The sequence below is a fragment of the Amphibalanus amphitrite genome, unplaced genomic scaffold (assembly GCF_019059575.1).
Source record: "Amphibalanus amphitrite isolate SeventyFive unplaced genomic scaffold, NRLGWU_Aamphi_draft 000788F_arrow, whole genome shotgun sequence".
In the NCBI taxonomy this organism is placed as follows: domain Eukaryota; kingdom Metazoa; phylum Arthropoda; class Thecostraca; order Balanomorpha; family Balanidae; genus Amphibalanus; species Amphibalanus amphitrite.
This window is the reverse complement of record NW_024882282.1, coordinates 308470-325666: the sequence shown is the minus strand read 5'-3', so window position 1 is coordinate 325666 and position 17197 is coordinate 308470. Positions and strand designations below refer to the sequence as shown.

At 50.7% G+C, this 17197-nt stretch overlaps 1 protein-coding gene across 1 annotated transcript; it reads right to left on the bottom strand.

Moving 5' to 3' along the window:
• Window positions 1–373: 373 nt before the first annotated feature.
• Window positions 374–17100, bottom strand: LOC122366163 (eukaryotic translation initiation factor 3 subunit A-like). The gene is made up of 9 exons (XM_043338076.1): window positions 16931–17100; window positions 6163–6362; window positions 5724–5872; window positions 5121–5271; window positions 4579–4776; window positions 4107–4315; window positions 3809–3980; window positions 3412–3612; window positions 374–3136 (listed from the first exon to the last, which is right to left on the bottom strand). The coding sequence occupies exons 1-9, from the start codon at window positions 16980–16982 to the stop codon at window positions 698–700; spliced, it is 3771 nt and encodes a 1256-aa protein (XP_043194011.1). The 5' UTR covers window positions 16983–17100; the 3' UTR covers window positions 374–697.
• Between the last annotated feature and the right edge of the window lie 97 nt (window positions 17101–17197).

Sequence of the window (17197 nt, the reverse complement as noted above, 5' to 3'; positions counted from 1 at the left end):
CAGAACCGCCTACCCATCCCCTACCCCCACGCCTGCTGGACGCACCGCACACAGCGCACGCAGCAGTGTGCGGTGCCCGTGAACACCCCTCAGTTTACATAGCCTTGAACCGGACGAAATTTCGGGACCAAGCCATCCAAAACGTTCAATGTGATCGTTTGTTCTCGCAAACTCCAAAACAAGACACAGGTATCTCCCCTCACACACACACCCTGTCCTTGGGGTCTGCCGGTGCAACTGTAACTACGAGTGCAGTTTAGTTTACCGCACCCGATTGCCAGTCTGTGGCCGCATTCACAAGTAACTTATCATTCTGGGGTTCGAACCTCGGGTTACCTCAAGACCTCATTTGTGTCACTGAAACTGCTGGTAATTTTCTTTCGGAGTTTATTTAGCTGAGACGTAAGCAGCACCAAAGGAATCCAGGACCAAGCGCATACGAAGCCTGAAAACGCCTTACTGAGGCCACCGGCGCTCAGTCGCGTCGCCAACACAAATTAGTCAACGCCGACGGGAATTACTAAGTAAGACTGATAACAGGGGGGCCGATTGACCCAGCGAAAGCTTACACCACGCCCATGCTACAAACGGTGATATATATTGGGTTTCCGGGGGGGGGGGGAGTAACTACGGTTCGGGCTGCAGCGCGGCTCTGCCCACTCAAAAGCCGGACATCTCAGCGGCGGGCCTCGGCTCCTCAGCGGCGGGCCTTGGTCGCCTTGGTCCAGCCCTCCTCTTCGTCCGGGTCCGGCTGCGGGGCGGCCGCCGGTGCCGGCGGCGGCGCCTCCTTGCGCGGTGGCTCGCGCTGCTCCTCGCGGCGGCGCCACGCGTTCTGGGCCGGCGGCGGCGCCGGGGTCGACTTCTCCGCAGGGCGGCGCCACGCCGACTCGTCGCCGCGCGGTGGCGGATCGTCCCGACGTGGCGGCTCGTCGCGGCGCGGTGCGCCGTCCCGGCGCCAGGCACCACCCTCCTCGCGGCGCGGCGGATCATCACGACGCGGCGGGCCGTCGTCGCGTCTCCAGGCGCCGCCCTCACGGCGCGGCCCGTCGTCCCTGCGGGGGCCGTCATCCCTACGCGGTCCGTCGTCGCGCCTCCAGCCGCCGTCGTCACGGCGGGGCGGCGGTCCGTCATCGCGGCGCCAGCCTCCATCGTCCCTGCGCGGCGGCCCGTCGTCCCGGCGGGGTGCGGGGTCGCGGCCCCACCCGGCGTCCCGGCGTGGCCCGTCATCTCGGCGAGGTCCGTCATCTCGCCGCCAGCCGCCGTCGTCTCTGCGCGGAGGTCCGTCGTCGCGCCGCGGACCGTCATCCCTTCTCCAGCCGCCGTCGTCTCTGCGAGGCGGCCCGTCGTCCCGACGCCATCCGTCATCACGGCGAGGCGGTCCGTCGTCACGGCGGGGTCCCTCGTCACGGCGCCAGCCTCCATCGTCACGGCGCGGGGGCCCGTCGTCCCTCCTCCAGCCACCGTCATCCCGGCGCGGCGGAGGCCCGTCATCCCGACGGGGCCCGTCGTCGCGGCGAGGTCCGTCGTCGCGTCTCCACCCTCCATCGCGACGTGGTGGTCCGTCATCCCTGCGCGGCCCGTCGTCTCTGCGCGGCCCGTCATCGCGCCGCCAGCCGTCATCCCTGCGCGGCGGCGGCGGCCCGTCGCCCCTCCTCGGAGGCCCGTCGTCTCTCCTGGGCGGCCCGTCGTCTCTCCTGGGCGGCCCGTCGTCCCTTCTGGGCGGCCCGTCGCGACGCCAGCCGCTCTCGTCGCCGTCGTCGCGGCGCTGCGGGCGCCAGCTGTCTTCGCGCGCAGACTCGCGCTCGCGCCAGCCGCCGCCGCGCGCCGGCGGCTGCTCGGCCGCCATGCGCTGAAGACGCTTTTCCTCAATCTCGCGCTCCTTGGCCTGCTGGCGCGCGAACGCCGCATCCAGCTGCTCCTTGCGCTTACGCATCTCCTCGGCCTCGGCAGCCTCCTTCTCGGCCTGGAGCCGCTCGGCCTCCTCGCGCTGCCGCTTGGCCTCCTCGTCGCGGCGCCGCTGCTCCTCCTCCTGGCGCTCCGTCAGCCAGCGCTGGCGACGCTCCTGCTTCCGCTGCTCCTTGCGCTGTTCCAGGCGCTCGGCACGCACCTTGGCCAGCTTCTTCTGGAACTCCTCCAGCTTGGCCTGGAAGTCACTCTTCCTGGCCGACTTCAGTTTGTTGACGAACGTGTTCTTGTCAGCGTCCATGCGCGCCAAGCGGGCCTTGTGCTTGATGGCCTGGTTGTGCTCCTCGATGGCCTTGGCGACCAGCTCCTTTTGCTGCTCCTCCCAGGCGGCGCGGCTCTCCACCTTCTGCTGCTTGTAGCGCTCCTGCACCAGCGGGATCTCCTCCAGACGCTTGGCGCGCTCGATGTGGTCCAGCCGGCGCCACTGGTTGGTCAGCTTCTGCGCCTGCTCGCGTCGCTCCTTCTCCAGCTCCTCCATCTGGCGCGCCATGATCTCGTCGGCGTCCATCTTGAGCAGCTCCTCCTCGTTATACTTGCTGATCACCTTCTGGCCGACGCTCGTCTGGCTGATCTGCTGGATCTTGTTCTTGAGCTGGCGCGCGTTGATCATCTTGATCTCGTCCTCGCGGCGTTTCTTCTCGCGTTCGGTGGCCTCACGCTCGAGGCGGCGCTGCTCCTCGATCATCTGCTGGCGCTCGAGCTCCTCCTGGCGCTGGCGCTCCTCCTCCTCGCGCTCGTTGGTGATGGTCTCCATGCGCTCCTTGTGCTCCTCGATGTAGGTCTGGCGCGCCAGGATCCTGTCGTGCTCCTTCTTCTTGGACATGTGGTAGCTGCGGTGGATGAGCGCGCGCAGCTCGGCGCGCTCCGTCTTCTTGTAGTCGGGGTCGACGGCCAGGCGGGCGCGGTGCAGCGTCGAGCACATGGCGATCAGCTGGGTGCGGATCTGCTCGCTGGGCATCTGCTGCAGCACGGGCCCCTCGAGCTGGTCCTCGCGCTGAAACTCGCCCAGGTCGGTGCCGAAGTGGACGGCGCGCGCCCGGTGGTCCACGCTGATCTGCATCTCGTTGCGTCGGACGGCGTCGACGATAATACGCTCCAGCTGGAACTCGGAGGTGAACGGGCAGAGCTGCACCAGCCGGCCAAACTCGATCGTCTGGTACACCTGCGCCACCTGTAACACAAAAACAGGACGCAAGGGTATTAGTCGGAGACGAAACTTTTGAGTGTTCACAAATCGTGGATTGTTTAGAAAAAGTGGAGAGCATGAGCGGCGGCAATGCAGGTTGATGAGCGTCACAACAGGAATATATTCATCAGTCACCTGTCAGAATAGTACAGGTGAGCAATTACATACATTAATATCGGATTCCTTCCCTCCACATTTACCATTTCCCGTTTCCATACCGGCCACCACGGTCCTGTCAGGCAGCCGCGCGTCCCGCTCACCTGTTTGATAAGCCGCAGCTGGGCCACCTTGTGCAGCGGCTCAATGTACCACGCCAGCGTCTCCTGGGCCGGGTCGGCCGCCAGCGCGTCCGTCACCGCCTTGATCTTGTGGCAGGCGTGCAGCGGGTCGAACGTCACCTCCATGTTCTGGTAGAGCTGCAGCAGCTCCGGGCCCACAAACTGCAGCACGCTGTGCCGACTCTGCGCGACACGGGCACACCCGACCGGTCAGTAACAAGGTAAACGCGCTATAATACATACATTGAACCGATGGTAACTGTAACTCAGGATTATTCGATAAAGCCGGTTGATGATCACACTCAATCCAACAGTTTATTAGTCCAATGTCAGCCCACGCACAAATACGGTCAGCTGCGATTCAGCTGTGATCGCTCACCAGTTCCTTGATGAGCGACTCGCGGGTGGGCGCCTTGGGCATGCGGAACAGGCTGGCCAGCCGCTCGGTCTTCTCGATCACGTTCTTCTCGGTCTCGACGAACCGGTCGTACTCGAGGTGGGCCGGCGTCAGCGGCACCGACAGCACGGCCAGCAGCACGCGAGAGGCCATCCTGACGGCGGCACCAGGCGCACGGCCGTCAGTCAACGAGGAAAGCAAACAGACGATATAATGTGGAAGGGGAAATTGTAATGTAAGAACTTTATCAACACGCAACCAGCAAAGACCAAACACTTACTTTCTGATCTCCTCGGGAGACAGGTTCTTCTTCAGATCCTTGGAGAGCTGAAACAACTTGATGAGGGAGGCGGCGTGGAAAAGGAGGTTGCCGGCCTTGGCAAAGACAAGTGACAGCTTACTGTAGTAGCCAGCCATCATTTGGGTCTTAGGCTTGGTCTTGGAGCGCGCCATGAGGCTGTGTAGCTCGTAAATGGCACGATAGCCCTCCTGTCAACGGAACAGCACAGCTGATCGTCAGCACGACTGCACGGTCACTATAGCAAGCAATACTGCAGAACAGAGCACAGCACCGTCCAGTGACCGCAACCCTCGCCCATCGGCCGGCACTGCCGTCCGTCCATCCGAAGGTCCACTGCGGTACCAGGGAGCCACTCGGACGTCCCGTTATCAGACCGGCACCACCAGCGACCCACGTCCTGGCCATCAGCCGATCGAGGCACCAAGGCCCACCAGTCGATCAAGCGACCCACCTGCCAGAGCTCCAGGGTGATGGCGTTGTCCAGCTGGGCCAGCCAGGTCTCCATGTTCTTGGCGTGCGTCTCCACATTGTTGAGGCTGATGGTGTTGGACGACGAGTGCAGCTTCAGCTGGTCCAGGTGCTTGCGCAGGATCTCGCAGAGCTTGCGGAACTCGGTCTTACGCTGGTACTTCACGCAGAAGCGGAACGCCTGAAAACAGCCACCACGCGCCGATAAATGAGAGGCAGCGATTAATGACGCTCAATCAGGATTCCAACCAAAATTAATTGATGCACCAGTGTCCAGTAGCATATGCATCTGGATATTGAATTGACCCCAATGCTTTGTACAATATATGCTGCAAATCATTCAAAAAGCCAAAGAACTCGTTAAAGGAAAGCTTTGAAATCATGACGAAGCCAAAAAAGGTAAGTTTGCTAACTAACAAATATCTTGACTATGAATAACAGCTGCCGTACAAATTCGAGATGATGACAAAAGCGTCACACGCGGGGCTCCAAATCTCGGGCGTGTCCTCCCGTCCCGTCGGTCACCTGACGCGCCGTGTCGTGGTAGAGCGACTCGACGCGCGAGTTGGTCTTGAGCAGCTCCAGACACTGGCGGTACGACTCCCAGAGGAACTTGACCCAGGGCGTCAGGATGGTGCGGTCCGAACGGTCCTGTTTGTCCTCGCCGCTCACCGCGCTGCAAAGTCGACGGCAGGACGGGGGGTCATCGAACGGTCACAGCGGATTTGTCACTGACCGGTCAATGTGGGTCCATCTAGTGGCCGGTCACAACGAATTCTTTACTGAATGGTCACCGCTGCAGCTGGTGTGTCACAAATCACTGGCCAGTCACAACAGCAGAATAGTAACGGCACGCGTCAGCGCGACCCAATGACTGAGTGACACAACCCTGAGCAGCAGCTGCTCCGGACCAGACTAGGGTGAGGTGAGGTCAGGGACACGACTGACCTGAGCAGCAGCTGCTCGGGGCCAGGGGAGCGAGAGCAGTGGGGTCAGGGAACCACTGACCTGAGCAGCAGCTGCTCGGGGCCAGGGGAGCGAGAGCAGTGGGGTCAGGGAACCACTGACCTGAGCAGCAGCTGCTCGGGGCCAGGGGAGCGAGAGCAGTGGGGTCAGGGAACCACTGACCTGAGCAGCAGCTGCTCGGGGCTGACCAGGTTCTCCAGGTCGTCCACCTCTTCCACAGCTTCCTGCGACTCCTTGCGGGCCGCCTCCGTCTTCAGCTCTGCCTTGCGCAGGTACCCGCGCACCACCGTCTCCAGCGAGGCCACGTTCACCTGCGCACAAAGGCACGACGTGAGACGGGTGAATTTTTGTAACACTCTGCCATTAAACGTTGATTGATGTAACAATGTTTATAAACGTATCTGATGCCTATCAAACCTATATAATAAATAAACAACCTATATCACCACTTGAAACACATGTCATCATGAGAGCAAAAAATAAAACAATGCAATAATGACAAAAAAAAAACTAGATCCATATGGTTACAGCAGGTTCCCTTGATTATGCAAGCATTGAACCCTAATCACTGAACTAGTACTCTTAGCATGACAGTGCTCACATTCTGGCAGAAGTTCCTGTACTGGAACAGGCCCTCCTTGGCATTGTGAGACTTCTTGAGCTCCACACAGAGGTCCAGGTACATGAACATGATGGGCTCGAGCTCCTTCTCGGAGAAGTTGTGCTGCCGGTGCCGGCCGCGCCGGATGAACTCGTACAAGACATCGAGAGCGCGGTCCTTCTTCCCCACCTCGAGCAACTCTGAAAACAACAAACACAGAGTGAGAAAGGGAGATCAGCAAAGCAGCCAGGTTCTAAGTAGCCAGAGTTGGAGCAGCTGACATATGCCCATACGTTGGGAAAATGGTTAGCCAATTTATTGCGGGACAATTTGCCAAAAACACACAATCATTGACACTGGGTACATCTTTAGACGATCTTAAGATCATATAGGGCCGGCTGCTTGGTTAGAAGTTTGTCCTAGTAACCGCATTAAACTTCATCTCGCACTTCAGCTTTGCTGAACCTACAAAAATTGGCCCCTGCATGTCTTCATGCGCGTTTATTTGTATCACATCCCATCGTAATTGCAGGCCAAAATCATCGCCGCACATCTATCCATCTTCACAGATCTTTGTCCATTGCAGTAAAGCCTTTCTGCACATTTCCATTCACGATTCTACATATTGTTCGTCAGCATTTTTTTTTTTGCGAATTTTCATAGCACTTGCCACTTGGCAAATGTTCGCCCATCCCAACAAAGAAGAACTGCACGACCATGTCACCCTCAATACCCTTACCCTAATACAATCTAAACTTGTCAGCTGTCAGCATATTGGCTTCAAATCGCCATCTGTTACACATCACCTGGACCTCAATTGGGCGACCTTGACATCCACCCTAATACATGGGACCAACATCATATGTTTGAACGCTTGAAAGTACGAAAAGACTGCAAACGCGTGGCTAATGCGACCCGACATGCGCCGAATCGCGATTCCGGCAAAACATGGTCTGCCGGTCTGGAAAAGTAGGTCGCAGGTCAAAGGTCATTTAGGTCAGGGTCATGAAATTTTCAGGGTAGGCGTAAAATTGAATAACGCGAGGGCACTGAAAGCTTCGTCGCAGTCGGCCGCTTTTTACGCTACTTATTTGTGAAAATCCCAGGGGAGTCCGTTCGACCCCCCCCCCCTTTACGGGCGAAGGTTAAAAATAACTGGCCAAAAAAGCCTGGCCATTTTGTTTTACTAAGCAATATTCAGACAATCCCTTTAACCCTCGCCCGCACATGCCATCTTCCCATCCTAGAACGCACATGGGGGGGGGGTGGTTGCCACCCCCCCCCCGCGCCATTTCGTTCCTGTTGGAGATAGAGCTTAGCGGTAAAGACCAAAAAGATTCTTTGGGAAGAGACGAATCCAATGATACCCAGTTTTACCTTCTCAGGTCACTCATTGACCTTCCAGGTCAGGTCAAACTAAAAAATATTGCTGTTTTGGGTCACCGTTGGATATCAAGTGCGCTGCTTATCAAATACCGATGACGATGCTGTTTTCTGGTGCCAAGCTAGCTAGAACCTCTTTGTCACACTACCCAACCATAATTTTGCTGCTGAGGTCATTTCAGGTCAAGTTAGGTCAAGGTCAATTATATGTGTTTGTATGTCTGTGTGTGTCTGTGTGTATACTGATGTGTGCACCGATTGTTTTTGGGTCCATATTACATGAAATCATGATCTGAGAAGCTGTTACCAAAAATGCAGTCAAAAAACTTCACAAAAAGTAAATTCAGCTTGCCTAAAACGCAATTATCTTAGATGACCTAGGTTGACCTTGACCCTGACCTTGACCCCTGTACATCGTCGAACAACATGTTCCATGATAGGTGGGAGGTAAGACTGGCAAAAAAGGCCGAAATCAGGGTGTCAAAAGCTCACAAGGCCCATGGCAAGCGCAAGATGTTGAGAATTGGCCATTTGGGTCATGACATGACCTGAAAAACAAGGTCATATCTCCGAAACAAAAAATCACAGAAACTTGAAATTTTCAGTGGACATCAAGAAAGGATAGAGGAGCAGCTATACGAAAAATCAGCCTTCTAGCTCTAAAAATGTTGAGTGCAGAGCAGAAAGACTACCTGGGGGGGTGGCAACCACCCCCCCCCCCCCATGTGCGGGCGAGGGTTAACTCTCGCCGGCACAGGGGGGGGGGGGGTTGATGCCCCCCTAAGGTTTTTCGCGAATAACTCGCGTAAAAAGCGGCCGATCGCGACGAAACTTTCAGTACCCTCGCATTCATCAATTTTACACCTACCTTGAAAATTTCATGACCCTGACCCCAATGACCTTTGACCTAAGACCTCTTTTCCGTGACCACGTTTGGCCGAAATCGCGATTCGGCGTATGTCGGCTCGCATTAGCCGCGCGTTTGCAGTCTTCTCGTGGTTTTCAGCGTTCAAACATGGGATATGATGTTGCTCCCATGCATTAGGGTGGGTGTCACTGTCAAGGTCACCTGAAGGTCAGGTCAGGTCATTGACCTTTAGTGACCTCGGTTCATTTTTTCGAGTTTTACATGTTTCTAGGCTAGTTTTTGAAGCTGAATTCGAATTAAGTAGCCATTTGAACATTTTCGAAGTAGTTTTGGTGCCTTCGTAACATGTTACGAAGCTGCCAGAGGCGGTTGACACGTATTACGAATATCCGTCACGACCCCTACCGGTTGACCTGACCTGACCTGACCCGACCTGGTCTAAACGCTTAACGACATCATCTGTGATAAAAACTAACACTATATTCGTGATCAACACCCCGGAAAACCCTTTAGCAGCCACGCTTTACGACTTTCTAACATGTCCCGATATTCCCGATTTTTGGGTCATTGACCTGACCTGGAGGGTCAACCGAAGACCTAAGACCTTAAAATTGGGTATCATTGGCTTCCTCTCGTGACAGGCAACACGCTCGTTTTTTTCCGCGAAGCTCTAGCTCCATCAGGGGCCAAACGCGAGGGGGGTCGTACCCCCCCCCCCCCCTTGTGCCGTCGAAGGACTCAAAATGGTCTGTGCCGGCGAGGGTTAAAGGGACCCTCCCAGCTCCCACCTTCTAAAATGTTAATGAATTGGCATGAAAGTGATGTCGCTCGGTTCAGAAAGAGCAAAAACGAATATCTACCAGTATAACGCCTTATGGGGCGACTAACGGAGCGAGCGAGAGGGTGGGCCTTGCACGTGCGAAATTTCGAGGGGGTACCTCCAACTGACTTGTGCACGGCACCCTACTAACCGGTCTCTAGCGATGTGCCAAATTTGAGCACAATCGGCCCAGCCGTTCTCGAGATCTGGAAGCGGCACCCTGCACGTGCGCACGTGCAAAATGGGTCCCAACTGACTTGTGCACGGCACCCTTCTAACTGGTCCCTAACCGTGTACCAAATTTGAGCGCCATCGGTCCAGCCGTTCTCGAGATCTGGAAACGACCCCTGCACGTGCGCACGTGCAGCAGCACCCCAACCTTAGCACATGCAGATGAATTATCTGATGGAGACCTAACTGTGTACCGAGTTTCAATTCAATCGGCCCAGCCGTTGTGCCGTTATTGCGGTTGCAATTTTGGGGGTTCTTAAAAAATGTCCAACTTTACCACGCGCCACGTGCGGTGGTTGGCAAGAACGCATGGTGGCCATCACACCACAGAACTTTTACGTCCAAGTGACATTCAGTAAAGAAGACCGCTTGTCAATCGGATGTCCCGTTCTTAAGATATTAGCTTTTGAAGAGCGTCCCCACGGCCGGCCGGCCGGCCGGCCGCTCATACTCAGGATTTTCCCTTAATTCAGTATGAGACTCCGCTCGCTTCGCTCGCTCCGTAACCAAATTTCACCGAAAAATATTCACCGGTTTTCAAGATATTAGACTTTTACTTTTGTTTACTTCTTTGGGATCTCCGCTGTTTCTAGTGACTTCATTTTGGAAGTGCGGCGTTTGCGGCAGATGTTGCGCGCAAATAGCATATACCACCACTGCTTCACAAATATGTTAGTATAAGAATGGTAAAATTGACCTTATGCTCATAATATCAGATAAATTAATTGAAAAAAGGTCCAGAATATATTTTCGAACTTGGTTCTTCTTCGGTGGAATCAAAAAAATTTTTTTTTTTGATTCCACCGAAGAAGAACCAAGTTCGAAAATATATTCTGGACCTTTTTTCAATTAATTTATCTGATATTATGAGCATAAGGTCAATTTTACCATTTTTATTGATTACAATCATGCTCAAAGAAAAGTTGTACCATATAAAACTATGTTAGTATAAGGTTTTAAAATCGTTAGATCACCGCTGAGTGCTGACGTCACAAATTCTAAGGGGGGCATCCCAATGCATTAGCCCCTTAGAATCCGAAAACTGCAAGTTTGAAATTCCATATCTCCGAATTAAAACATTTTTCGATGTTGTGAGTGCCCAAACCGGTATTTGCAGGCCATGACCACCAATTTGGCTATCTCAACTCAAAACAAATGTTAAGGTGGGATGGTCACTTTAACCTTCGCCCCAGTGGGGGGGGGGGGCATATGTTACCACCCTGTCGCGTTTTTCGCGTGTGAATAAAAAACCGCGGCGCGTAGCGCCGCGCCGCTTGGGGTAGCTTTTGGTACATCAATTTTGGACAATGTGTGAAATTTTTGACCCCAGGTCATGTCAGGTCAGGTCACCAGGTCAAGTTAACTGACCAAGCCTTAAAAAAGTTTGCAATCATGTCCAGCCTGCAGTGTTTGTCAGAAAGGTTTTAAACTTGGTGGATTGCATGCTGTTATGGGAGCCTACAATTTGTATATCTCGGATTTTTTATATCCGTGACCTAAGGTCAGGTCAGTGGCATGACCTTTCCATTACAAGTCAATGGAGAAAAATGAGAATGACTCTAGATCCGTGTGTACGCATAGGAACAGTCCAAATATTTCAGAATCACAATGATTTAGTCCACTCGTGATGAACAAGGTGTCATTTTTGCTGATAGCCTCTATAAAGGTCATCCGAGGTCATTTGAGGCTACAAACAGTTTTTTGCCAATAACTCGCGATTGGAAAGAGATATAACGCTGGGGATGGTCTCATTGTGTTTGTCTTGTTGAGACGCATCGACTGATATGCAACATGACCTTTTCCGGTCAGGTCATGACCTTGACCTGAGGTCAAATTTTTAAGTTGACCTTTCAAGGTCAAATTATACTTCATTCGACGCGTCTCGGTGAGGGGAACACGATTCTGGCAATAGAAATGTCGTGGCTTTTTGTAGTCGAAAGTTATTGTCGAAAAACACTTTTCGTAAAAACAGCTATTTTTGGAGTTTTTGCCCTCTGGAGGCTAAACCGTTGACCTGAGGACAATATTGATAATGATCTTTTCAAAAGAAGAGTTCAAAAGCTATCGATTGCCTCTCCATGCGTTTTTCTAGCTACCATAGTTCCTGAGATAGCGGCATGTTTTCTGAAAAATATAATGACAATTGGCAAATTTTGACCTTTGATGACCTCTGGTGACGCCAATAATGTTCTAAGGTGAAAAACGACCGAAATACTTTCAAACGTACGTATTGAGAGCTATCGACTGCTTTTTACCGCGTCTTTCTAGCCCTCTTAGTTTTTGAGTTAGAGGTGGGTGGTAACATATGACCCCCCTCACTAGGGCGAAGTTGGCCGAGACCGCCACTAGGGCGCGGGTTAACCTAAGCAAGTGGTATATTATTTATCAAATATTTTTGCATACAAGTTTATGCTCTTGTACAACAACTTGCTCAGATTTAGCTGATGGCCGCACAATTTTCAGTGTCCTCATTAACCCGCGACCGGCTGGTGGTCCTGGGGCCGTATCGATAAAAACTTACGAAGTGTCGACGTGAATACCAAATTGTACTTACGAAAGAAAATCGACTTACGAAGTCGACGTGAATACGGCTGCTGGATTTCCACGCCCTGGTGTGTGTCTGTGGGGGGGGGGGGTGTTTGAACACCCCCCCCCCCCCTTCTAACTCGGCTCCTGGACCACGTAGCGATACGCGGAAGGAGGCGTTCGAAAAAGCGTCAAAAATAATGACGAAATCACTTCGGTCAATTTTTTGGTCAGGTCAAAGGTCAGGTCACCAGAGGTCATTGAAGGCAAAATTTCGCCGATTTCCAGGTCGAATGTCGACAATGTCCAAGAAGCCAACGCATAACTCGGGAACCAATAGAGCTACAGCGCCGCGGAAAAGCGCATTCGATAGCCCTATTAACGCTTTTTTTGAATAATTCTCTCGGATTTGGCCTAACGTCAACGGTTTTGCCTGCAGGGGGTAAAAACTGCAAAAATAGCCGATTTTTTCGGAAACGGCTTTTCTGCAATAACTTTTGACCCAAGCCTTGTACGAGATTACTTTTACCGGCATCGTGCTCCTCTCGTCAAGACGCATCGAATGAACTATAACTTGACCTTGAAAGGTCAACTTGAAAATTTGACCTCAGGTCAAGGTCATGACATGACCGGAAAGGGTCATGTTGCATATCAGTCGATCCGTATCGTCGAGCTGAACACATCTAAGGCGTTTTCATCGCTCTAGCATACCTCTATCAAAAGTTATTTGCGAAAAACTGTTAAGATACCATTCGTGACCTAAGATGACCTCAGTGCATAAACAGGGGTCACGGACACCATTTTCATGTTCAGTGTGTCTAAACCACTTGTAATTCAGTGTTTGGGAGTGTTTACAATGTCTTTCGTCCAAAAGAGGCGCATTTCAATTTTCCCCCATTGACTTATAATGGGGAGGTCGTAAAATTGACGACCTGACCTTAGGTCATCGAAATCAAAATTCTGAGATATACATTTTGTACATGCTATTGCTCTTAGCAATCGCTGAAAGTTTCAAAGCGATCGGTCACTCGGTGTATCTATGACAGACATTGAAACTTTTTATACGGTGAGGTCACTTTAAAGGGACTATCCCACCTTTAACATGGGGTTTGAGTTGAGATAGCCAAGTTTGCGGCGAGGTTCAGAAACCACTATCTATCTAGGTTGCAACCCCCGCGGCCTCTTGGTGTTGAGGAAATTCGTTCCCTTCATTTGAAAATGGGCCTTGTACAAGGCCCTATCTTCAACATGGAGCGACCGTTAGTGTGACGTCACTTCGTTTAGTCATTCTGATTTAAATGGGTTTGTTCGTTGAAAAATCGCTTAAAACTTGGTCTGAACTTTGTTGTGGTGCCTACAGAGTAAAAAGAATCAGCTTTATGACAGTAATGTGGCCTGGGGAAGGAGGTATTTTTGGGCTGTGACGTCACATATTTGAAAGTTTGTGTTTGGAATATGGGAAGCCTAAGATGTCTAACGAAAAATAAATGCCAGAACCGTGTTCCTGGTCATCCAATCTATAAAGTCGGGCACAATTTAACTGGTTTTAACAACATTTTAGAAGGTGGGATAGTCCCTTTAAGTGACCTGGAGCCCTGACCTTGAATGACCTTGATCTGAAATTTTAACAACATGTGTAAAATTGATGTATGATAAGGTGTAACAAAAACGGCTCCGCGCCGCCGTTTTTGAGATATTCGTGAAAAACCACAAGGGGGTGTTCAAACACCCCCCCCCCCCCCCAGCAGGGCGCGGATTAAGGTTTCAATTAATTTAAGACCAAGCAACCATTGATTTTTAATCACATTTGCCCCCAATGTCTGGTGACCTCTGAGTTCTGAACCCTTTTCTCTCGTGACATCAGAACAAAAAGCTGATTAAAGGTAGTGTGCCATCAAGTTTCGATAAACCCGTTCATCATCATCTCCTGCGGTTTCGAACACGCCTGTTAAGTGGTGCGGTAGACCGCGCCCAAAGCCAGGGCCCCGGTAACGTGAGGTAGCCGGGTCGGGGCAGCGTGCGCTGACCCAAGCCGGGGCCGCGCGTCCTCCCGGTGTCATGTGATAGCCCGGGGCTGCCCGGGGATGCGGTAGACCGCGCCCAAAGCCGCGGCCCCGGCTTGGGTCAGCGCACGCTGCCCCGACTCGGCTACCTCACGTTACCGGGGCCCTGGCTTTGGGCGCGGCTTCTGCTCATACTTTGTGGTGCGGTGGTGATGCGTCGGGCCGCGCGCTCTGATTTCGGCCAAGAAAAATGCGTCAGCTGATCATTGTCATTTCTGTCACTTTCATGTGGTGAGATGGGGTCATAACTTAACCCGGCAGTTGCTGGGGTATTTCGCCACCCACCGTTTGCTGGGGGGGGGGGGGGCGTTAAACGCCCCCAGCCGATAACTCGAGAACCAATAGGCGCAGCGAAACGCACGAGGCGGCAAACGAAAGAGCGCGACGAGACGCTTCAGATGAGTACTTTAAAGTTGAATTTTGAGGTCACAGGTCGGGTCAAGGTCAGGTCAAACACCTGAAATCGGGCTTTCAGTAGCATGGACTTCAGGACTTCACAATGGGCGCCTCTCGCCATAAACTCTGTCAAAACGGTGCACAATCCATCTTATAAGGCCTACAAGAGTGTCAGCTCCGTATAGGGGTCAGTCAAGCATAGGTCAGGGTCAAGGTCAGGTCAACCGGGTAGGCACATATGCCCGAAAATCAAAACTGATATTCGCAGCCTGTGACACATGTTTTATAGGTAATTTGGGGCGTAGAACACGATGGTGACATTCATTTTATCATATGTGTACGTGTTTGACTCAAAAAGTTCAATTTAAGAAATTCATGTATCATGGTCGTGAAGTAGTCACGAAAAATTGCCAAGATTCAATTCAAGATTTTGGAAAATGCGGAACGATAATCAATAATCGAAGATAGCCATTTGATTGATCATGGTATTGGCAGTCTAATGGCGTTTACGGCATGTCTGTATGTCTATTCTGTGATTTTATATGATTTTTTGAACATATGCCGTTTTTGGTCGAAAACTCAGAAAACATGACGTCACTAAAACCTCGATATCTCAAAACTTTTCCGACCGATTTTTTTGAAACTTTGTCACAATATACTTCAATCAATTTCCTACAGGTACCTAAAATTTGGCGCGCCTGCGGCGCGCCGTTTTTATGCTATGGCCCGGCGAAAAAAGTGGGGGCGTTTAACGCCCCCCCCCCCAGCAACTCGCGGGTTAAGAGACAGCTGTTTCATATCAATTATTTTACAAAAAGTAATATTTCAAACCATAAATTAATGTTCCACAGCCAAATTAAAGAAACAATACCAATACAGGCTTACAGTTTAAATTTGACATAGTGTTGTCTACGATTAGACAGCTGATAACTCATTCCCGTACGTCGTAACTCTATAATGACCTTTGCTTATTGTCACATGTGCGCCGCATTCGCGATTGTTGCCGACGCCTGTTTGCAGGCCAGCCCACTACAGTTGTTATACATATCGAAAAACCGATAAACTTTTAAGCGAAAAAAGCACTATTTTAGGCCCATTTTTTATTTTTTTGCGATATTAGGTAAAAACAGAAGCTTCTTATCCTAGGAAAAATAAAATGGGAAATCATTGGAAGGTGGCACACTACCTTTAAATGTATGTATGTGGCACAGTACAACTTCATTGGGCATTTTTTGCACCTATGTATTGGAGCAACAATAAATTTATGATTTTGTAAATTTTGTATAATTGGGTCATGTCCAGATTGCAGGTCAGTTGAAGTCAATGACCTTTGGTGGGGCTCAAACTTTGCCTTAAATGTGAATATTACATTGAATATTCCTTCAGCAATAAGCAGCATCTTCAAGACATGCAGGTCTTGGGGATGTTTATGGGGTAAGGAAATGGTATATCTTGAAAGAGACTTAAGCAGATGCCAGAGGAAAATGACCATGCTGTGAGAAGTGTACAACTCCCCCAGATCAAATGCAATATGTAACCTTTTCCATTCAAGTAATAAAAAAACAATGAACAGCCCTAAAGAAGCTAGCTGGGTAGGTACTAGGTAGGTAAGGTAACTCAAAGCTAGGTAGGTACTAGGTAACTCAAATACTCTGGTCTCCTGATTTTATGACCATATATGGTCATCGCCCCGCCCACTCCAGCCGTTGATTGGCTAATCCAATTTTGTTTGGCTCCTCGTAGTTTCCCCAACTGAGGTTGTAGGTAAATAGGTAAGGTTAGGTCAGGTTTGATTATGTTTTTTTCTTTTATTTCCAGGAGATATAAGTATCATTTTTGGATTCAGGATGTCAAATAATGTAAGAATATGAAAACTTTGGTATATGTCAAGTTTAGGTCCTAACTACAATTGTGACGCTGTTGATACGAATATGAAACAGCAAAAATTTTAGGTTTTAGGTTAGGTTAGGTTGTAGGTTTGTAGGTTTTAGGTTGTAGGTAGGTAGGTTTGTAGGTTAGGTTAGGTTAGGGTAGGTTTGTAGGTTGTAGGCTGGTAGGTTATAGGTAAGTAGGTAAGGTTAGGTCAGGTTTGATTATGTTTTTTTCTTTTATTTGCAAGACATATGAGTATCATTTTTGGATTCAGGATGTCAAATAATGTAAAAATATGAAAAATTTATCAATGAAATCTTCTTAGGACTTAAACTTGACATTTACCAAAACTTTATCTTTTTACAGTCACTCGGACTCAATGTATACTTTTACCGAAATTCCCAGTCGCTGAATCGCCCAAACCAGTGATTAACAACCAAGCAAAATTAGCAAAAAGCAAAATATTTTTATTCGAACCATTTTTACAATATTGATACAGCAACCTATGCATAGCATCCTTAAGACGAATAATATATGGAAATGCCGCAAAACTTATGTTGATGTGGATGATGAGGTCGAAAGCACTGCAGACTGGCAGTGAATACGTACCTAACGCTCTTTTCCGGACATTTTCCGGTCTCTGAAAGTATCGAGAGACCATTTCGACAGCGTTATTATGACACTCTCTTCAATAATAACGCCGAATTCCGACTAAATATCTACAATACGCTGACAACCGAGCGCCATATGTGCCAAGCACATGAAAAGAAAGAACAAGTAACATGGCGGACCGGAAACCACGCATCATCCTTAAATTGCTGCAAAAAAATGAACTGGAAAAATGACGTAACTTGGATCAATCTGAAACGAAGGAAT

Coding starts and splice junctions, on each gene's coding strand:
- LOC122366163 (XM_043338076.1), bottom strand. CDS start 16,982: ATGGTCTCTCGATACTTTCAGAGACCGGAAAATGTCCGGAAAAGAGCG. Junction 6,363..16,930: donor TGTCCGGAAAAGAGCGTTAG/GTACGTATTCAC, acceptor TGTTGTTTTCAG/AGTTGCTCGAGGTGGGGAAG. Junction 4,777..5,120: donor ACCACGACACGGCGCGTCAG/GTGACCGACGGG, acceptor GGCTGTTTTCAG/GCGTTCCGCTTCTGCGTGAA.